The sequence below is a fragment of the Dermacentor andersoni genome, chromosome 10 (genome assembly GCF_023375885.2).
Source record: "Dermacentor andersoni chromosome 10, qqDerAnde1_hic_scaffold, whole genome shotgun sequence".
NCBI classification, from domain to species: Eukaryota; Metazoa; Arthropoda; class Arachnida; order Ixodida; family Ixodidae; genus Dermacentor; species Dermacentor andersoni.
Genome location: NC_092823.1, coordinates 75,639,899 through 75,663,904, shown reverse-complemented (window position 1 = coordinate 75,663,904; position 24,006 = coordinate 75,639,899). Strand labels below are relative to the sequence as shown.

The following is a 24,006-nucleotide window of genomic DNA, read 5'->3' as shown; positions in this document are numbered from 1 at the left end:
TGTAACGCATGGCGAACTAATAACGTTTCTGGTTCAACTAAGTGAGTTAAAAATTGCTGAACAATGGTTTCGTCTGTATTTCTGCGCGTTTTACGAGCTTCTTCTGAAGTTATCAGTGAAGTAAATGAAGTACTTTGTTTATGTTTCGCGAAAACAAGTGATACGCTATGGCCAACATGCAACCAAACTGCAATGCGCGTGGGCTAATCGCAGTCTTACCAATAAGTACTTATGGAAATGTTGCGCAGCATTTTGAGTGTATTTTGCGGGTGGTGAAAAGTTTTGTCTGCTGCCCGGCGTAACTACGCATGTCACCAAGATCACAGTACCATAAGCGCGGTTACGCTATGAAAAATTTGTGTTCGACCTTAAGTGTACGCGTAATAAATGCAGCCATTGTGGAAGACTTCTTGAGCGAGTAAAAATACTCTTCCATAGAGGGCGCGCGAGATTAAGCCGCGACTGTTAGTGGCCCTTGCGCCCGGTGGCCTCTATACACGTTGAAGACCGCTTTCAAGACCTAGCGGCCCGGGTGGGCAACTCCGCCCCAAGTAGAACGCGCCCCACGCCCACTCCCTACTCATGGTGGACATTGTAGCCCGTCGCAGATCCCTTTCATATACAGCGGTACGGTCGGGTGCCCGAGCGCATGGGCGGGCCCGAGGAGAAGCCCCTCCCCCCGTAGCCTTGCACGTTAGAGAAGACGGCGTGCTTCCTCTCTTTCGGGCGCGAGATTGAGCCCCGATCAGCGGCTCATCCTCGCACATACAGCATAGAGCGCGCGGCGACATTTTTTTTTTTTGTCTTGGGCTTTATACGGAAACTCACGGCGACGGCGACGACAGAAATGCGCTTGGAATGTCCATACAATGCTATCGCTATAAAAATTAGGGGTACATTGTGAGTTGTGCTGCCTGTGCAATAATTTACGTATTAAAAAGCTCCTAAGCGTGTGTAATTGTGAAAAATGTGAAGAAATATGGGCACTGTTCTGGTGAAGTGAAGCTTGTTGATGAAGTATTGCATTTGTAAACTTTCTTAATAAGGACTCGAAAGCGCTACATATGGCGAAGGTTTCAAGTCAAGCAGCGATATAAAGAAAAACACTTTAAAGTATGCAGTTTACTTACAGGCAACTGAACTTCTTATCGCAAATGCGAAAAAAAAAACAAATTTTCCACTTCATGCCGGAGAAACATAAGTGAGCAGAGCATGGTCACTCATGTCATTAAAGCATTTTAATCGATTCATTTTTAGTCGATGGATCAATAATTGGCGCAGTTTATCTTTTCAGGCGTCTCAGCTTTACAGATCCACCCAGTCATTGTGAATTCGTGCATTTGCATTTACTATGAGGTTAATTAACACGTTCGCTATCATGAGCGTCGAGTCCCCGCGGTTTTGGTGACTCACAGGCTCCTAGTTATGCAACTAATATTCAACGTCAATGTCACCCGTACCACAGAATGTCTCGGGTTGGGAGCATGAGAAAGGACAATCCTAATGTAGCCGTTAGCGTTGACGTCTCTCTTGCTGGCTCGTCCGGGATCGTAGAAACAGCGAAGCCACGAGCACCGTATAGCTATGTGCTCAGGTGAGTGGTACATCGCATCCACCGCCAAACGTAGACGGGTAATGCGCGTCCGTAAAAGAAACCCAACTGAGTAATTATGTAGTACACACAAAGGTATCAAAAAGCAAAGAACGACAGAAAGCTGAGCTAGTTGGCAAGGAGTAATAATGCAAAAAAATGGGTAAGGCGTGTCTGCACGTGGTTAACACTTTCTTGCTTAATATATCAAAAAGCAAAGCCGATCTCCACCTCGTGCTTCGCCTCTACACCACCTCATGTTTCTCGCACTAAAAGTACCGTTGTCGCGTTTGTGCGCAATCGCAGAGTTCATCGCACGAAAAGCACGCCAGAAGCAGCGTTATCAGGTTATAGAATTTGATATTTGGCTGTCTTTGTGCTTTGTGTGAGCACTTATCTAGAACCTACATTTCACTGTTTTTTGTCCAATAAAGCGCAATAAGAACAACAGTTTTACTTACTGTCGTATGGGTGTGCTTTATAAAATTCCCTTTAGCTGTGGCCAGTTCTACGTAGGGCAAACAGGGTGGTGTATCAATCAGAGGCTAATGGAACCTAAAGGGTCGTTAACCGGTGGATCGCTTTCTAATCTTTCCCTACATGGCCAGGATTGCAACTGCACGCCAGAGTTAGATGAATGCGCGACATTGTACCGGCATTATACGCGTCTTATGGTAGAGGCATGGCGTATGTATAATGGTGGAAGTCCGTGCGTGAGTCAGCCTTCGATTCGATAAGGAAGAGATCAAGTACCTTAACAGTTTTTTCTCACGTAGACTGGCACATGTACCCGACTGACACGTGGTGATACCATTCCAGAGCTTGCGCAGACGAGTTTTGTGTCTTCTTTCTCTTTTTCGCCTCAGTGCTCCCTTCAGTTGACAATCGGCGTTCGTGTTGTCCACTTTTCTACTGTTGTGTCCTGTCTGCACGCCTCACCCTCTTTTATGCGTAATTTCACTGTAACAATTTTATGGGCGTTTTATTCTGCCTCCTATATAATTTTAAGAGGCTTTTGTAGTAGTCATAAACAAAAAGCAAGGGTCTCAAAGTGAATAAGATAAATCGTTAAAAAAAATTTAGCTCTCACAGAAGGGGTGTAGCTGGACGGCACGTCTTCCATTCTCTCCATGAATCACGCTGACAGAAAGTGACCTGAAACAGAAAATGAATTGAGCAATGTCAAATTTTATGTGAGATTTCAAATGCTCTAGGCAAAATAATTTATATCCAGCAAACAGAACCGACAAGATGTGTACGAGGTATTGCCATATACAGGCCACGGTACTATAGCAAGACAGGAACCTTTTGGAGATACCTTTGGAGTAGAAAGGCGCTTGTGTCTTAAACCATAACCGTGGCTAATCGATTGCTCCTCTATTTATGAGTGCTTAAAGTGGGCACATCTTCGCATATCATGATACTTAAGAATCCCCACCTTGTTTTACAACAAATGGCAATTGTAGTGCTGTGCTCTATGTATTATTTGTTTAAACGGCGCTCGGCGTTTTATTTAATTGCCTGTATTTACCTTGCGAAGTTCGTACATGATATCCCGCGCGAGAGCAGCAGGCGTTGCCATGCACTCACTTTGGTCGGGTACATGTATCCCCCTTATCACGTACATTTCAGCGCTTAATACTTGGAGTCCTTAATATAATACTAGACTACCCCTAAAATTCATTGCTGCCACGGGAGTTTTCCGGCTTCATTTTAGCATTGACACTATATGGCTCGAAAAAACAAGTAGTAAACATCGTTATGATTATTGTTGCAGAAGCATTATAAGCCCCATTAGCGAATGATGTCACCAAATGATAGCACCAAATGTGGCCGAACACACAATGAATTAAAAATGTGTCAAAATGCCTGGTTCGACGTCGAATTTCTCGAGGAGGTCAATGTAAACAAATTTATGACATTGCAAAAAGGATATTTCCAAAATTTTATTCTGGGTGGGTATCGAACCCGGGCCTTCGGTGCGCGAGATGAGCACGCTTCCCGGAAGCCACGGTGGTTCCACTTTTTTTCTTTATTGCATGGAAAAGAAAACTGAAGGTGTATTACAAAGTGGACACCACTACACACTTTAAGCTCAGGCAAACACACTCATGCATCCAACAAGTGCATCCAGTCTGGCGGGGGTTCCTGCACAGCGTACACACTTCTTACATACGCAGCACTTTCGCGAAAGAAGGATTTTGTAGTTCGCGGGCTTTCGGCATGGCGATCACAGAGTCTACTTCTCCACAGGCTATATAAACCAAGTACAATGAACATGACATAGGGAGGACCACCTGTAACCTTAAACGGTAGAAACCTAATTGAGTATGGAGTTATGTCAATGTCCTTTTTAAGCGTCCGTTGGAGAATGTCCCAAAAAAATACGTCGTCTCTACAGTCTATGAAACAATGATCTATGGTTTCGGCACGTGGACAGAACCGACAGTTCGTTGACCACGGCACAAAGCAACCCCTCGAATTCAACCAAGTTTTAAAGGGAGTGTTTCCGAATGTAATTTAAAGAAAAATGTTTTTACTCCAGGAAGCACACACATTTTTCGGACGCGTTAAGTACATCCGGATAAGGTCGGCTTAAATAAGGTGCACGATACAAAAGATCTGGGAAAGTAGAGTCAACCAGTGCCGCAGAAATTGCTTTTCGACTCGCTGTGAACACGTACTCCAGGCTACGGGGAAGAAGAAGAAGCTCGAAGCGTGCAGACGTGCTTTGCATCGGCTCCGTGATTTCAAATTTTCCAACCGTCCAAAATCTTCTGGTACCACTGGGATCAGCGGAATATATTTCTAAACATCAAGCGGATTCTACAGAACCGAACTTTGGTGAGCCGCAGTTTTAGGACCAACGAGAGCCCTATTCGTTCGGCCACGCCGACGGTAGGGTTAGCCCTAACACCGAACGCTGGCGCGCGGGAGCTCGGAGACCCGCAAGCAGCCACCGTTTTTACGGTGAACTGGGGGGGAGACCCAACCCGGAACGCTACGATCGCGGGAAACCCAGGCACCATTGCCCACCAACCCACCGACACCGAAACCAAGGAAGTCGTATCCGAGAGTCACCCGAGACCCATGCTTGACGAGGCCTTGCCTGGGCCGTCTCCCGTCCTCTCGGAGCAGCTCCACAATCAAGAATCTCAGTGGCAAACGGTCGTTTCCCTTCATGGGAAACGCCGTCTTCAAAAACAACAATCCACTGGTGAGCAAGACCCAGTCGGGCAAACCCCACCATCGAAAGCCACACCGTTAGGGCTAGCTCTAACCCAGGCGCCAGCCGCCGCCGCGAAAGCCACGTCGCAAGCTACCTGCGAAGAGCGCGGAGCCGGAACACCTATTTCTGAAGACGCGGCTGCAAGGAGCAGGCCTCGCCGACGCGCGCCTCCACTCCCGCGCACTGACAAAATCATTATCCGCCCGACCCCGGGCCTCATAGTTCGAAAACTACAGACCCACCAGGTGGCCAAGGCGATCGTCCAAGCCACCGCAGGTGCGCCGACCTTCAAGGGGGATGATTTCATCGTCCGCCTGCGACATAGCTCGAACATCATCATCGTCAGCACCCCTCACGAGGCCACGGCGGCCTCCCTCATGAAAATTATAAGCCTCACCTTTCAGGCACGATCACACCCTGTGAAGGTGTATCTATCAACACCCGAGGGCCTGCTTAAAGGTGTCGTACACGGCATCGACGCAGGCACCGGCGAAGAAGAGCTTATGGCGAATCTTCGGGTCCGCACACATGGAGTCCGTATCGTGCGGGCCCGTATGCTGGGACAATCCCAGACAGCCCTATTCCACTTCGAGGGACCCCAGGTGCCTAGATTTGTGTATTACTACGGAGGGGAGATGCCTTGCCGAGACTACCAGCCGATAAGACAGTTCTGCTCCATCTGTAGAATCACCGGACACCGACCAGACGTCTGCCCCAACCCAACGGTTCGTGCGTGCAACGTTTGCAACCACATTATCACAGACGCCGGACACACTTGTGTTCCGAAGTGCGCCCTGTGCGGAGGGGCCCATCTCACGGCCGCAACAGAGTGCAACAACAAGCTCAAGCGCATTCCACCCAGATGGAAGTCTACCTCTACCACCACACCCAAAACCCAACGACAGCCTCGCCCGGTCACTCAGTCGACCAAGGCGGCTGACCTTCGCCCGCGATGGTTCAGCTCCGAGCGGGAAGACTCTGACTACTCGGAGTCTCCGAGCATCTACGGATCCCGGTCCGGTTCCTACCCAAGGTCCAGGTCCCGCTCCTGCTCTCGCCCCCGGTCTCACTTTCGGTCGCCCAGACGGCGATCTCGGTCAACGCCCAAACAAGGACAGCAGGCAGCACCAGCCACCGCGGCACTCAAAGACAAGAGGCCCCAGCAACACCACCGAAAGACCAAGGAAGCCTCACTCAAGAGGACTACCACCAAAGAACACGAGGTAAGCTGGGCAGCAGTAGCCTCCCCTTTGTATAAAAACCCACAGACGCCACCTACTGTTAAATTGGAACAGGAACTCGCCACCATGCGCGCACAGATACAAACACTCACACAAGAAAACAGACAACTCAAACAACAAGTGATACAGCTCACACAAATACCACAAGAGATGGCTCCGCACAAGGACATCATTGACCTACAAACCCATGTCGACGCCATCCGCACCCAGATGCAAGCCTTCATGGACGCTACACGCGCCCAGTTGGAACAAATAACACAGACTGCAATACAACGCACAGATGCAGCAATAAAACACATGGAATCCACTGTAGATAGCAAGCTTAGGAAACAGCTTCACTCCATAAAACTACGAAAGACGCTACGACAGAACCTTTACAAGGCCACACCTGTAGCAGCACCGAACCAAATCGTAACATCACCGACCACAACGTCCAACAATGCCTAGACGATACAGGCAAGTCAAAGAAAACTTAGAAATTTGGCAATGGAACTGCCGTGGGTACCGGAGGAAGAAAGGCCTGCTGACACAATTGATCGCCCATTCCTCAAAGCCACCGGGGGTCATAGCCCTACAAGGGCCCGGTACCCGACCAACACTACATGGCTACGAAGAATACCACACAAGTCAAGACGACAAGTGGAAGGTAGCCACACTAGTAGACAGAAACATCACAACCATAGAACACAAACGCATAGACGACGTGGACATACTACATGTACTTTTTGAAATAATATACAAAGGCAACCAGAAACAGAGCGCCTTCATCCTCAACATTTATTGCCCCCCCCCCCCCCCCCCCCCCCAGCCAAAGGCGGGCAAACATAGGAAAACTCTTTGGGGACACCCTCCGCCTCGCTAAAGACAGTCCCCAGGTAGTCATAGGCGACTTCAACGCTCAGAACACGCTATGGGGGTACCAGAGGCAGGATTGGAAGGGTCTCCAGCTACAAACACTAATTGAACAATGTCACCTCACACTCATCACAGACCCGAACATACCGACGAGGGAAGGGAACAGCGTAACACGCGACACCACTCCCGACCTCGCCTTCATCACTCAAACCACGCGAGCCGAATGGCTCAACACACTCGAAAACCTAGGCAGCGATCACTACATACTAAACATAACACTACAGACTAGACGCCTACGCAGGCAGATCGGCACAGCTAAACTCACTGACTGGTGAAAAATCAGGGAAGCCCAAGAACAGGATGCCGACACAATCACGAACCTGGAAGACTGGTGCGACAATCTCCGTCGACATAAACAACGCCACACAAAGAAAATCGCCAGAACGGAAGAGACCCCAGAGGTGGATCCCCACTTACTACACCTGTGGGATGCCAAAAGGGGCCTTACCCGCCGCTGGAAAAAACAGAAATATAACAGGAAACTGAAGACGCGCATGGCACGAATAACAGCGGAAGCAGAAGAATATGCCATGCAACTTGCCTCAGCAAACTGGTATAGATTCTGTGACTCCTTCGGTGGCACGCTGGACACGGCACGCTGGACACGGCACGCTGGACACGGCGCATCCTCAAAGCCATCCTGGACCCCACCAAAACCAAAGGAGAAGGACACAGGGCTCTGGAACGGTTACTACACACCTACCCAGGCAGCCAACAAGACCTCATCGATGCCATCAAGACCAAGTGCTATGGAGATCCCACTCCCACACAATCATGTAGAACACCCTACACAGGACAACCCAACCCACTAATGGACGAACCTATAACCGAAAACGAATTGAGAGCAGTCATCGCAGCCACCACCCGTAACACAGCGGCGGGCACGGACCAAATCACGAATTCGATGATCAGAAACCTGAGCGACAAGTCTATCTCCGCGCTCACGGCCTTTCTCAACCAACACTGGGAACAAGGTACGGTACCGGCGATGTGGAAACACGCACGAATAATCATGATCCCTAAACCGGGCAAGAAATTGGCAATTGAAAACCTCAGACCCATATCGCTCACGTCCTGCCTCGGCAAGGTGTACGAAAAAATTATAAACACGAGACTACAGAGACACTTGGAAGATAACAAACACCTGCCGGACACCATGTTCGGTTTCCGCGCAGGCCTGTCCACACAAGATGTGCTACTTCAAATCAAGGAAGAAGTCCTCAGTAACATTTCCCGCAGTGGCGAACACGTCATCCTAGCAATCGACATCAAAGGGACTTTCGACAACGTTAGCCACCAAGGAATCCTAGAAGGGCTGGCCAACACCAACTGCGGCGATCGAACGTACAAGTATGTTCAGAGCTTCCTGAGCCACCGCACGGCGGAGCTGAAGATGGGAGAGATCCAGACTCCAGTGTACCAACCTCCCAACAAGGGCACACCACAAGGTGCTGTCATCTCTCCCACACTGTTCAACGTCGCCATGATTGGTCTCGCAAGCAAACTGCAGGACGTAGCAGGTCTTCGGCACGCAATCTACGCAGACGATATAACGCTCTGAACCACAACAGGGTCCCTTGTTGGAAAAGAAGAACGGCTGCAAACTGCAGCAAATCTCATCCAAGATTACGTCGGCCAACGGGGTCTACAATGCTCCCCCGAGAAATCTGAGCTCCTATGAGTCTGGCGAGGCCGGGGTAACCACACAGTCCCCACAGACCCAACAGAAGACTCGAGGTACGCCTCAACGGGGGCCTCATACCAGAGAAGCCATTGCTGAGGGTGCTGGGCATGTGGCTGCAGTCCAACCAGCGGGCCACACACACCCTTACACTCCTTAAAACCAGTGTCAAGGCGGTATCACGCATGATCTCCCGCGTAACATCCAAGAACAGAGGCATGAAGGAAAGGGACACCCTCCGACTGGTCAGTAGCCTGGTGGTGAGCAGAATCACATACAGCCTGCCTTACTACCACCTCACAAAGTCCGAGACAAAGCAGACCGACACACTTTTGAGGATGGCTTTGAAAACCGCTCTCCGCCTGCCGATGAGTACATCGACTGAAAAATTATTGGCGCTAGGGTTGCACAACACCCTCCGCGAACTGACAGAAGCCCATTACGTCTCGCAACAACAGAGACTTGCGCGGACTCGCACGGGCCGGCAGGTCCTACAAACCTTCGGGTTTCCAGCAATAACAACACGAACCCAAGAAACCTGCTTGATACCTCGTCACGTCCAGGACAGGTTTCACGTTGCCCCGATACCACGCAACATGGACCCTAACCTACACTCCGGCAGGAGGAGAGCAAGGGCCCAGTACATGGAGAAAGAGTTCAGGTTCTGTACAACGGCCCGTTTTACGGACGCCGCCATGTATGGGACGAACACCAAGGGCGCAGTTGCAGTGGCATGCGACCACCGAGGCCACGTTACCTCCGTGGCATCGACCCGCCCCTGCACGATTACGGAAGCCGAAGAGCTGGCCATCGCGTTAGCCATCCGCGAGGGCCTACACGCAAACCAACCATTGACGATCCTCACGGATTCCCAGCAGGCCTGTCGCAACTTTCTACAGGGTAGAATTGGAAGACCTGCTGCACAAGTCCTAGCCGCAATACTCAAGGAGGACTCTGAGGACTTCACCACCCAAACTATCATCTGGATACCGGGCCACACTGGCATTACGGGCAACCTGCAAGCCGACAGAGCAGCTCGAGAATTCGTACATAACCGAGCACTCATCACGCCGGCTGCAGAAGACTTGGACCCTGTCGACCTGGAGTATTCAGCCATCGTGAACTACCACAGACGGCGTCGGTTGCGATATCCACCACCCCATCGAAAAGAAATGTGTCAACGACCTCCTTGAGAAAGCCCCAAGGAGTCTGTGAGACATCTTTGACATTTGATGACACTACTATGTTAGGAACATAATGAACTAAACGCAGTTGCAACATTTCACGCAAGAACGGATGGTCACTGTCTCGAAAGAAAAACAGGCGAGACATAATTTGCCGGACGAAGAGGTGTACTAATCCTAGACCACCTCGTTCAAGGGGGAGAAGCAGATTGTCGTGCCGGATCCATTCACAGCTCGAACTCCAAATGAATGTTAATACGCGATGCAGTGACTGAAGGCGAAGTCTTGAGCAATGCAGTACTTGTAGCACATACATAAGACGGGAAGCTAAGAACACGTTCCACACTTCAGCACGAATGAACATTCACAAATTCCGCCCTCACCATTAATTCACTTTAGGTTGAATTTTGTGAACTTCTCCCGACCAATGAGCGTTGCTATTTCTATACTGTGAGAGAGGCACGCCTAAATAACGCAGATCTTCTTTGCATTGAATTCCTGCGTAATGTGATGGCATTGTGGCCCACAATCCAAACCAAAAACCTGAACTTTTTTCAATGTTAACGCTTGAACGAAAAGCAGCACAAAATTCTTCTTTAATTGCAAGATCAGTGTTTGCACTCTTTTTATTGGTACAGAAAAAGGTCACGTCGTTTGCATACGCAAGAACCCGAACCTCATTAGTCAGTAATATAAACCCTTGGAAATTTTGTTCTTTCAGAATGCTGCTACAAAGTGGCTCTAAATACAAGCAGAACAGAAGCGGTGTGAAAGGGCATTCTTGTCGTACTGATGATAAAAGCCTAATCGGATCGGGAGAGAGCGATTCACTATAAGCCACGTTGAGCCATTAGCATAACATATCCTGACACCTCTAAGGAGCAGAGATCCGATATTTATATGCTCTAGTAAAGTAAACAGAAATGAATGAGTCTGCCTGTCGAACGCCTTAGCCAGATCTAGCTGTACCATTGCCACCTGTCTAATCCCTCAGTTACACACTCTAGCACCGATCTCGCAACATGAATGTTCGTCTGAATGGACCGGCCGGCCCACGATGCCACATGTTTGATGATCACTGATCACAGATCTTAGAACTTGCAAACGGTTAGCTAATACCTTAGCAAAAATTTTATAATCCACATTGCATAATGAGATAGGCCGATATCCGTCAAATTTTTGCAATTTCTTTTCATCATCGCTTTTGGCTATAAGGACGGTGTGTCCTTCGTACATCGTGGCGGTTAGGTACCCTACTTGCATGGCCTCTCGGTACACCTGAAGTAATAATGGCGATAAGAGGGAACGAAAACACTGATAAAATTCGGCAGTAAGGCTATCCGGGCCGGGCGTCTTGCCCTTCGCTAACGAATCTATGCATGAAGTCACCTCATTCATATCAATGTTTTCATTTGTATAATCGTACTCATCCTAATTTGACTGGGGCAGCAACGATACATTTTTTTCTGGCAGCATCTGTATCCAATGGCATATGGTCTCGAAATAGTTTTTGATGATGTTCAAAAAATGCTTAAGTTATTAAAGTAGGCTCGTTAGCAATGATTCCACCATTCTCTATCGCTAGTATTTGTTTAGACAGCGCGTGTCGGCGCTCATCACCAAGGGGCCCTAGTGCAAGGCTTTTCTTCCAGTAAACGCTGCTCTCGCGCCCGCACTAGTGCACCTGTGTATTTTTCTGCGTTCGAAGTTTGTACCTGTGCCTTGACCTTATGAATATAATAAATATATTGACCCGGATGTAGGCATGCAAGCTCATGCAATTCTTTCAAAAGTCTATACAATGCTTTGTAATTATTCTTTTTTTCATAGGCTAATATTGATGATTCTTCGATAGCTATCATTTTAGCTTCCTGTTTGAATAATTCCCACAAAGCAAAGAGTGGCAAGTCCTTGCGGCAAGACACATGAGCTATAAGCTCAGTAACACGATTTAAGAAACACTCACGCGAAAGTAACTGGTTATTAAACTTCCACAGCTCCCAGTACATACGCCGACTTTGGTACCGACTTAAGGAAGGGAACTGCGCTAAAAAAGACACGGACGAGTAATGAAATGGACGGGTCATTACTCAGCATCGTTTGGCAGCCGACGGCTGCCAAACGATGCTGAGGCTAGGCAATGGTCACTACAGAATATAGGGTGCACAGTGTAACCATGAATAAGAGGTAGCGCACTAAGTGAAACGATTATTCGGTCAAGCCTTGCATGCGAGGTACCCTGGAAGTGCGTATATCGACATCCCGCCTTTTCATTTTCCCCAATGTCCACAAGCTGATAATCACATATCAGGCGTTGCGACGCATCACTACTTGGATCATGACTCACCTTCAGTGAGGTATGACCTTGCGCGTTACATACACAATTGAAGTCTCGAAAGAGGACCAATGCACGATCAGTACAGAAATGATGTTCTAGAGATAAGAAGAAACACTCGCGTTCACGTAACTTGTTCCGGGCGTAAACACACACAAATCTAGATCTCGTGCCACTGATATCAATATTGCAGCAGATTAGGCGCCCTCCCCTATCTGTAAACAAGTGTACCAAATCACATTGTAAATGTTTGCTAACAAATACCATACAGCCTGCGGAAACGCCTACTGCATGGCTGACACAGACATTATAGTCAGATATGAATGGAGATAGAGCTACTTCTGTGTTTTCGTCGGATTCAGTCTTTGTTTCTTGGATAGCAGCAATATCTAATCTTCTATTGCGTAACAATTGAAGAAGCTGTACTTGCCGTTGCTTACTTCGTAAGCCACGGACATTTAAAGTGCCAAAATGGAAGGGAAGAGCGGCCGCCATGATTACATATGTAGGTGGAGCGTCTAAACGCGGCACCAGAGGCGCACCACTCCCTTCTTGATGACGTGATGCACTATGGACTTTTTGGTGCACGTTAACACAAGGGACATCAGCAGGTGCAGGTGTTCCCCGGAGCGGTTTTGTCAACTTTGACACCTTGGGAACGCAAGCCTCCTCTGCCGAGGGCGATGGATTGTCGGATGGCGCTGGACGCTTCTTGGCGGCCTCGCACATCGATCTAGCTTCCACTGACGGTGGGCGATCTTGAACTGGTGGAGATTCTGCCCAAGACACAGTTGGTTCGTCGTGAGGCACCTTAGTCTCATCATCGCTCGCAGGCTTCTGGCTAAGGCTAATGTCAGCCGATGACGGCTTAATCTGTTCTTGTCGATAAGTCTCAGGGAGTGTTTCGCGAGTTGCGTCCACAACTTCGCTCACGTCCATTAGATGATCGGTGATCGCATCATCCTTAGCTGGTCTTTTTCTATGAAGTTTGTCAGCGGACGTTCCGATGCATGCATCTGCAGGGTGACCATAGCGGTGACAGTTACTGCAGCGTGGTGTTCTACATTGTTGCCGGATATGCCCAACTCTGTTGCACCGGAGGCAAAGTGGTGGTCGGCCAGGAATCAAGGTAAGGCACTGTTCGCCGTATATGCTCCTATGCTCCTTTCAATGTGAACGCTACGTCTCGATTAGTAATTTTCCAGCCCTCCATATCATCACACAGCCACATTTCACTCGTGATGGATTGCAATGTGCCATATGGCTCTAGCGCTTCAACAATCCGTCTGTTCGAGGTGTGGGAGAAGCCAAAGAAGCTTCACCTTGATATTTTTGCATTCCGGGTCTATGACAAGGCACTTGAGGCCTTTCACCAGCAACTCGCCTTTCTCGACAAGTTTCTGTTTCGCGATGCTGTTAACACATATCACCAACCACAAATGGCTCATCTGGTATTGTCCAGCGCCAAGGATATCAGTTGCATTTAGCACTGAAAGGAGAGCATCGCGAAAGTCCGGGGCCCGATACGGCCGCCCTGCCAGGTCAGCATGCAGGAAAACTGAATTGAGAACGGTGTTGCCAGTCGGTAGACGAGGGAGAACGACTTTATAATTACCGAAATCAGTAGTTGACGGTGGGTGTGATCCTTGGCCGAGGGCCGATGCGCTGTTTCCAGCGGAGCTCATCGCAAACGCGGCCGTTCAAACAAGCCTCTTCTTCTTCTCCACGGCGGTTCCACGGTTCTGGTTGACTAAACGTGTGAATATACTCCGTTTCATACATCAAGTGTAACGCTGTGGAAGCTATGCATGCAGTACGGCGTCCAAATTTTATCACCCCACGCGTTCTGTCTATGATTCACTGTGCGCCAGCGGCGTTTCCTCGCGCGAACATGCACGTGGGCCTGTCGCAACGCGATGCAAATAAAAAACAACGAAAAGTAAATTGATATAAAACAACGTGTTAGAAGCAGAATGAGCGCATGGTTTGTCGGCTTCTAAGGGCAAATTCCTAATTTCATTCAGAACTGACTTTATATAAAAAAACATCTGCACAAGAGTCGGTCATAAGACGCCGAACTATTTCTAAGTGCGAACTCAGCCATTGTAAAAAAGTATCTCAGGCCTCCACAGCGTTGCACCTGCTGTATGGAAGTCAGTATCGTGGGTGCGTCACGGCACACGCCACGTCGCAGCCACCTGGCTGACTAGTCGCGTAGCATAGTGCATGTATCGTTCGGTTCCAGACGCCGCAGCCAAGAGGGAGAACGTGGCGTCATGCTATGAGTGTACAAAATGACCGTACAAAATAAATAAAAAAAACATTATTGTTCAATTGAGCAGTCTGTCCAGTTATGAACTCCTCGCGTGCAGGCGAATGCATTGAAAAGCTTGGCGCGTTTTGATTTGTCCTTACCGGGGCGCAGTTAGAAAGCAAGCAAGGGCATGCGCGGACAAGGAACGTACGGAAATAAACATTTCACTAAAGGTACAACAATGCTTTAGCACTCCCACACGTAAGCAGTCTTGAATGTTCCTGCGAAATTTTTAGCGCTTTCAGATTTCTGTTTTGTTGACCTCCCAGAAGTAACAATAAAATTGTGATTTTCCCGCTCCCCACACTCCGCCCTCTATATGCACAACATTTTCAAATATGCTGCCTGATCATCAATGTCAAAAGATATATTTAATCCTATTCTTGCTTCCACACCCAAAATTGTGTTAGCACCTCACTGAAGAGAGGGGAGTTGTTGAGAGTACTGAGTCTTTAGACCTGATCTTTACGCTTTCTCCCCATCATGTTAGTTGTTACATTGAAGCTTTCATAATTTCGTGCAACCTTCTGCACAGTACACTTGTTCTACTACATGACTACTGCATCCTGTACTGTCAGCACGAATTTCATGTTCCCCCGAATAGAAAGTTTTCGCTGATCCAACGCTCACGTTGAAATCAAGACGAAGAAAAGCTTAGAACGACAGAAAGCTGAGCTAGTTGGTAAGGATTCATTATGCAAAAAGAGGTGAGGCGTGCACACAGGACAAAAGAGTAGACAAGTGGACAATACGAACGTGTTCGTGTTGTCCACATCTCCGCTCTTGTGCCCTGTCTGCACGCCTCACCTCTTTTTGCATAACAAAGAAAAGGTTGAGTAAAAAGGAATTTAAAGTACTTCAAAACTGACAAGGGTCTTTGCAACATGCCATTGGATCTTGCTATTGAGTGCAGGAGTTGGCGACGTCATTTTCAGCCAATGGTCTATCCAGTGCAGGTGTCATAATTTTCACCCAATCGGCAAGCCCCTGCAAATGTAAATTTTAAGCAATGGTAGCACCTCCGCAAGTGGTGCCATGTTCGGCAAATGGGGACACTCCCTGGGCTGCATCCTCCTATCGCCACTTCCGACCGGGGTTACCTCCTCGCCTGCTCGTCGTTGAACGACCTTCCAGTGCGGCAAAGCAGCTTTTTTCTGGACTAGGGCCAACTAACTAGAACCGTGCCGGCATCCAGGTACACATTTGGGAAGCGTCACACAGGAGGAGGGAGGAGAGACAAATTATCTACGCGTCACACACACGTGCGGGATAGTGAGCCCGTATGGTGGGTCCGTTGGCATGTTCTACGCGCTCCGGCGCACCATAGTTGCAATGCGATGGCGAGTGGCTGCACTCCTGCAGTTTTCTCATGGCTATACGATATGCTGTTAAGCATATATTTTTTTCCTCTCTTCGCCTCGCTACATTTATCTTATGCAAACTCCAATAAGAATGTTATTACTGTGGCTTTCGTGACCGTGGGTGGTGAGCAACTAAACGCTTCTTCTGGATAGAATGAATTCGAATTGCTTTATGTAAGTATGCGCATGCTGCCTGTAAAACCTTGATGCATTCAAGGCGTCCGTCGTACTTGCGAGTAGTCAGCAACTCTGCTTAACAAAAGGCGAATTTTAATTTAGTGGCACCCGCGCTTCTCTGCGTGCGTGCTTTTGTTTACTTGCGTTTCGACTTTTTAAATACACTGAAGCAAAGCTTCGCAGTATATAGATTCAACTCGTTGGATCTGCTACAGTTCATTTGTGACATTCCAATTAAGAATAGCGTTCTTCGCTTTTGATCTGCTTTTTATAACAATCTAGCCAGCCAGACTATAATATTTTGGCACTGGTGAGTAATCCTATTAAATCGATAAGCTTCCATTGTCACACTTTCGTGAAGACGCAGGATTACACATTATCACAACGACGAGAAAGAAAACATTCTTTCTTGGCCGGAGAAATACGGACTAATAAAAGTTAAGCTCAATCCCGGCCACGGCGGCCGCATTTCGATGGGGACGAAATGGGAAAACACCCGTGTACTTAGGTTTAGGTGCACGTTAAAGAACCGCAGGTGGTCGAAATTTCCGGAGTCCTCCACTACGGCAAGCCTCATCATCGGAAAGTGGTTTTGGCACGTAGAACCCCATAATTAAGAAAGATAGTGACGTTCACATGCATCGATCGTCGAAGGCTGAACAAAAGGTGAGACGCGTCGGCAATTTAAACATGACTCATCGAATTTTCGAGAGTAATCACGCGTACCTTCCAGAAAGTAGGAAAGAGCGTCAAGCATGAAATCTCGTTACACAAGGTTCGGCCGGTTCGACAGACAACCTAAACAGATGCAATCAAGGATAACTTTCCAAAATGTTACTATTTAAGCAGGCCTGTCTTGCGCTAGGCTATACCTTAAGCTTGTTAGCGGGTCAAAAGTAGTCCCCGGGAATGGGATAAAGAAGTAGATTTTTTCAATATCTACAATGCGCTTCCAACCAACGAAAACAGGGCAAAGTTCACATCCTAAACGTCTATCAATCTTTAGTCACTCTAAACTCTCCCGAGCACATATATCCACCACGTACGTTATAAGGCTCCACTCTGCATGGCAAGCAAAGAATTTGACGATGAAGAATAATAAACAGAACTCTGACATCATTTTCTGCACTTTCTTCCACGCTCATTTTCATTTCCCAATAAATATCTCGCGAATAATCTCAGGACTGCGAAGCAAGATTTCACAATCGCTTCACTTCAAATTAACAAAGTTCAGTAGCGCTGTAGCACTGGCGCGTTGTTGGCCTCCTTGTCCGAAAGAGAGAGAGAGAAAAAAGCAACGATAGGAAAGGCAGGGAGGTCAACCAGAAGAGCATCCGGTTTGCTACCCTACACCGGGATGGGGGAAGGGGGAATAGAAAGAGAAAAAGGGTAGAAAGTGAGCACTGAGTGCGTGTGGGCGGGACACTATGTACAGGGACACTATGAACGGTCTCGTGAGCCGGTGGACTTCAAGTATTGCAGTAATGCATGATTCGCTTTTCGTGCCAGTGTCGGGTGTCGCCACGGTCCGAGTATCTTTGACTCGTTGAACGGTCTTATGTCCAGTCGGTGTAAAGTTTCCAGCAGAGAGAGGCGTTGTACATCGTAGCGCTGGCAGGTGCACAATAAGTGCTCGATGGTCTCCTCGCACCCACAGGAATCGCACGTCGGCCGCTAATATATATATATATATATATATATATATATATATATATATATATATATATATATATATATATATATATATATATATATATATATATATGTACAGAATCCCTAACTGTTACTAGATGGGCCTGTCCCTATCATCACCCAATCGTATGCCGCCGCGGTTAGCTGCTAAGCATACATATATATATATATATATATATATATATATATATATATATATATATATATATATCAGCGGCTTTAGTAGTTATCTAATATTTAATCCCGGCTACAGTATTATGCAATAATAACGTTTGTACATCTTATAACGGAGTCGCAATAACCAGGGGGAAACATGACATATCAATGTATTCAATTTGATTCGAAGTGTAGGAAGCGAAGTTTTATAATTCATAATATGGTAGTGATTCTGGCCTGCTGGAATGTCGAGTAGCGAAGCCGTTTGCATGGCAGAAGTAGGCTTTGCAGGTGCTTGCTATCTACACATTACAATGAAAAATCATTGATCGGATCGCGGACAATCTAGTAATATACCGTGTAGGGCGTTGTTGTTGCCGGTGTCTTGTAACACTCCTGACCTTGTTTTTGAATCGCTACTGGCTCAAATACAATAGTTCTTTGCGCTGCCAGGTAGCGTGCTTCTCCATAGGCTATTCCCGATTCAGAAACCCCCTGTCATGAAGGCTTCGTAAATGCCATATTTTCAGCAAAGACTTTTTTCTATGATACTGTTCAGTAAAAACAACTGAGCCGTACAAGACATTTTCTGAAGTAGTTGGGAACTGTGACGCAGGATGTAGTCAAGGTGATTGGCACGCCCAAAAGATAGGTATCGCTAGGGTTCTCTCTCATAAATATTTAGCAAGTAGTAAATAACTTTGTTGCACTCACCTTCTCTCCCACGTTGTGAACTGAAACGGGAAAGACGTACATATACATTAATTTCACACAGGATGCCCTTTCCGAGAATATTAGATGAGGGTACAGGAAACAAAGTGAAATTATAGTTTAGTCGGAAATAGTAATAAAAGCAGAAGCAAAGCGCATACATTTAGAACACATGTGGAGGAACTGATTAATGGAAGGAAAAACATGCCACTACTTTCAACCGAGCGACATACATGTCTACAGGTATGTATACATAACAGTATAAAGCAGACAGCTGTAGAGACATAGTATAGGGAATCTGAAGAAAATAACGTGTGATTCGGAAACCTGATCGCCCAATAACACTTGTGACAGGACTACTCAACAAACAAAAAGGGACTCACAGAAAATTATATATGAGGTTGATTGAAGGGAGAAATTGGGAAGGATACCTCCTGACTTCTTTGTCGCATTACTAAACCAGCATGGTCAAAAGCATTCCGCAAAGGTGGGAAACAAAAATATTATACCCCTGTCGCACGGGGAATCTCAAGCGCACTTTGAACGAGTGCACTTCGCCGCTAGTGTCATTCGCAGGCTGTCGCATGGGACCCGTTAGGGACGCTTACTGCAGGTCACCCTCGTCAGCGAGACTGTTCGGCGAATACATTTCACGGCGGCGAAGTGTGTACTCTCGTTAGCAATGCATGAAAAATAGGTAAATCAATACTGAAAGCACTATTAGGAGTAATCTTTAGTAAGTTTTTTTTATTGCTAACGTTACAGATTACTTAAATGCGCTAGACTGCAAAAAAAGGAAAGATAGAAACTAAATTAAATTATAGGGTTTTACATGCCAAAACCACTTTCTGATTTGAGGCACGCCGTAGTGGAAGACTCCGGAAATTTCGACCACCTGGGGATCTTTAACGTCCACCTAAATCTAAGTGCACGGGTGTTTCCGGATTTCGCCTCCATCGAAATGCGGCCGCCATGGCCGGGATTCGATCCCGCAACCTTGTGCTCGGCAGCCTAACACCACAGCCACAGAGCAACCGCGGCGGGTAAGAAAGCAACTGAAAAAATAATCCTGAAGACACTGAAAAAACCTGGATATTCACTACCTGAGCCCAAAAGGCGGCTTTGGGAGAAGTGATTTTGTCAAGACATGATTTTGTAGAAACTCCCAATAGTGAATATGAAAGCAAGCGAGTACCTTCTCCTAACCACAGATATTTGTGCATGCATCAGCAATACTTCTAAATATTCTACTGGCTTCAAAAACGGTGTTGATGTGGCACAAGTTACTGTCGATACGTCTTTGGGAGACAGCTTGAGAGTGTGTTGATGACCGCAGGATTATGACGTCGAGACGAAGACAGAATATTAAAGTTGAAGATGACAGCCTGACAACGATGGCGACATGGCCAATACGGCGTAGTGACAATGGAATAATGACAACGGGCCGATAACGACGGGATGAGATCTGAGCGAAGCTGGGGTTAGCGCGCAAAACTAAGCGGCCACCTCCACAGAAACCGCGCAGCGGACTGTGGAGACGAATGCGACCAGCAACCGTCAACGCAGATACCGTGAATGAGACATCGCAATCACGTGCTGCAACATCTAAATCTTCGGTGAACAAAAAGGTCTTGCATGTCCGCCGTTGTGTCTGAAGGTTCGGCGAAGAACGTGTACAGCAAAGTGATTAAAGAGCTTTCACGTGCAGGCCGGAAGAGAGTCGCTTCTCCCCGTCAAACCTGCACCGCTTTACAATAGGCGGATCATCCCCATGACATTAGCTTCGCTCTCAATTACTCTCACTAGCTCTGTAAACCAGAGAAGCTATTAACTTTAAAGATATGCCAGTGCTGCGAACTTATAATAATCCTTCCTGCAAAAGAACATGGAATCGCGTCGGTGCTGTCTGCTACTGTTTATTCAATACCATTCATTTATTGAACGATACCAGTGAAGGACAGCTGAATCATACTTCACACAGACTTCCCATCAATTCTGCAGATTTTCGCACAGCCGTCTTTACAGTCGTATAGCGTAATCTCGGCTTCATACCCAATCTCCTTCGTTCATTGTAATATTCGACATGCGCCCTCAAACTGCTGCACTATGGGGTCCGACTTGCTCCAAAAAAGAGCAGAAATTTTTGCTCTTAAGGCACTCTGAATATAGAATTCAATTTCATCATTACGCCATCCGCACCATTGCCTAGCTAGTATTCTTTTTATATGCGTAGACGTGACCAATACGACAGAAAACATCGTTCCTAAGCTGCGTTCGCTCAGCAATGATGAATTCTAACTTACCGTGTTTATATATAGCAATTCTGTTTCCTGCTGAAAACAGTCTCGTCAAATACTTTTGCGGAGGGTATGTTTATTTTGTAACTACGACCTCTTGAATTCAATTACAGTGATCCCTGTCTTGTTAGTTCAGTGGTACGTACGATGCTTTAGATGCACTGTCTGTCACGGTTATCACCATTACATCAAGACATCATTATTCAGCACCACGAGGCCATAATTGCTGGCTTCTGATACATGAATTCTGATTTTGTTAGTGTCGCTAAAATGCGCCACGATTCATGCAAGCCATCTCTGCTTTCAGCTACAAAAAAATCAAACATGCCCATCCACAACCCGAAATCAAGAAAGTGAAATTACTGGAAATTGATTGCCGAGCAAGCATTCTGCCCTTAACAAATGAAAAATTTTCTAAACAATACAGTTCAAATAATCGTTACGTTTTGTTCCACGCTACATCGCCTGCAGACATTGACGTTCACTGAATACATGTAGGTACGTAGTAAGAAGCGTGTTTCCGCTACACAGAGTTGGCTTCACTGCCTTAGAATGTTGCCATGCCGCAAAATTGCAGATACTGTTATGCTCACCGTTAAGGTTACATCCTGCAAGTCGCTTCTTTCCTTCACCCACTGACGCATGGACCGAGGTACCGTTTCAAACCCGGTCTGAACCAAGCTTCGAGAAGTAATGCTGCCCCCACTGGGCATCTGTGCAGGCTCTTTAGGACGGAGCTCCGGACACCAAATGCAGGGCAACATCTCGTCAGAAGTAGCGCTCGCCTTCACAGACGTATGGTTATCTTGTGCTGTCGCCACATCGGTCGGTTTGTCTCCGGGATTGTTCCCAGTCGGTTCCATAGTCGGGACAATCTGCGAAAAGAAAAGGAATGCAGCAAATTTGTACGACATTACCGAATCGCGATGGAATTTCGAACGACGCCATTCATTGGAATTTCGCATAACAAACTCAATTGACACTTATTAAATCATACAGTTTAAATCACTGCCAGTATAAGACTCAGTATTTGTAACCTTGTTCTCACATAACGCTGAGGGGATCTGGTTAAAATATTTTGCGCAAATAGTAAATTATCCCGAGACATTTTGCTTTGTAACAACATGAGTCATATTGTACTGTTGCCTACCTTCCCCCTCAGACTTGGTTTTGCTACATGTGATGTTGGCCGCGTTCATAAGTCTCCCAAGTCAGCGGTAAAATATTTGTGGTTTACCGCGAATCTGAATGAGCCTAGACAATTCGTCCGTGCGTCCATCTGTCAGTCGCCTGTACGCCGAGGACTACTCCTGCGCAACCTCATGCCCATGCACGAAAAAAAAAAAGAGCTACAGGTGCGCGGAATTAGCCGCCACCACCGAGATAGCACAAGGCCTGTTCACTTGAATCCACGAGGATATGCTACCTGGTTCAAAATTTCCATTGACAAGGCTGGCGTGATAAGAGCTGTGACGTAAAAATCTCTTGCTTACTCCGCAGCATGCCCATTAGATTCGATGGCAGTCGGGCCAGCGAACATGACGTCATGGACCGGAGTCAAAGGGCCTTGTGCTATCTAGGTGGTGTTGCATTACCGCGCGCGCAACACTTTCTCACTTACTGCGAAATGAGTAGGCCACGTGTCATGCGTACCCCTTGGGAGCAGGCAGTTTTCGATCAAACGCCACTAGCCGATGCTACAGCCCGGGAACAAGAACAGGATTGCTCAGCCGAGGGCAAGTGCCAAATGCGTACCCAGGACCCGGCAGCCTACCAAGCCGTCGTTCAATGAGCTACTGGGATTAACCCAGTGATAAATACCAGGGCCGCTCGTTTCAGCTTTGCTAGTGAAACATATGTGCGTAGAACTTGTCCGGTGATTTTATAATTTAAAAAAGCAATTTCGTAAAACCCACGTGAAACGCTGTTTCACTTGTATACGTAAGTTATATCTAATGATCTATGGCAGCGCTTAGTACACATGCATTGTACTTTGCTTACACATAAAACAAGAGGAGGTGCTTATTTTACCGGAAGATAAATAACGTGGCACATTAAGATTACCGAGTATGTTCCAGGTCTTCGTATGTAGTATGAAAATACCGGGGAAAAATTATGAAAATACACGTACAGAACCAAAGCGAACTCCATACCCAATATATTGAAAATACCGTAAATAACTGAAGTGCATTCAGATTTGCTTGCGTGCCAGCCATAACTTACCACTTATTATCACTTAATATAAAAAAATTAGAGGCTTATCAAAGTTAAGCCCAGTGGATGCGAAGCATCCACGGGGCTTAACCTTAGCGTATCCTTAGCGTTTGGAGGCATCTTGACGGCATACACGCCCGGCGCAAAGACGCTGGCGCGGCTGCGGGCACAGAGACTGACGCGACGGCGGGCGCGCGCCGCTTCATCCCTGGCGGGACGTCACATATCACGTGATGCAGCGATGGTGGCGCCGCCGCCACGTCGCGCGCGACGGCGCGAACCGAAGCGTGGAGGCCTCCGCCGGGCGACGTCCGACGGCGCGATATGAGGCCCCATCTGCAGCCGGTGTGACGTCACGTGATGACGTCACACCATGTGATCTCACTTCAGGGTCAATGGTGGCCACCGCCGGGAGGCGACCGACGGCGCGATATGATGCCCCATCTGCAGCCGGTGTGACGTCATCACGTGACGTCATGTTACGTGACCTACTTGAAGGCCACTTGAAGGTCAATGGTGGCCACCGCCGGGAGGCGACCGACGGCACGATGTGAGGCCCCATCTGCAGCCTGTGTGACGTCATCACGTGACGTCATGTCACGTGACCCCACTTCAGGGTCAATGGAGGCCACCGCCGGGCGTCGCGCGAAGGCCCGAAACCTACGTTAATATGCTTCGCATAAAGGTTGCCTCATTTAGTCATTGAGGACACCGAGAAAAGCTACGATGCGCGTCGTATCACACATTAAAATACAAAACAATTATTCAATCATTATTTGTAAAGCTCCTAAATAGGCCAGAAAGTTAAAAATTTCGCAAGTTACACTTAGGGTGTTCCTTATTTTCCCTAAGCTTAATTAATGAAGAGGTCTCTCCAGACATTGACAAAAGTATTCACTGGTCGTAGG

At 47.4% G+C, this 24,006-nt stretch overlaps 1 protein-coding gene across 1 annotated transcript in view; it reads right to left on the bottom strand.

Annotated features, from left to right (window-relative positions):
- The window catches only part of LOC140213520 (uncharacterized), a 51,275-nt gene extending 29,520 nt beyond the window's left edge, over positions 1 to 21,755 (bottom strand). The window contains exons 1-3 of the mRNA XM_072284774.1: positions 21,478 to 21,755; positions 18,591 to 18,610; positions 2,682 to 2,746 (exon numbers count right to left, since the gene is read on the bottom strand). Of these exons, the coding sequence (XP_072140875.1) occupies positions 2,682 to 2,746; positions 18,591 to 18,610; positions 21,478 to 21,747 (355 nt within the window). The 5' untranslated portion in view covers positions 21,748 to 21,755. The remainder of the gene's footprint in view (positions 1 to 2,681; positions 2,747 to 18,590; positions 18,611 to 21,477) is intronic.
- Between the last annotated feature and the right edge of the window lie 2,251 nt (positions 21,756 to 24,006).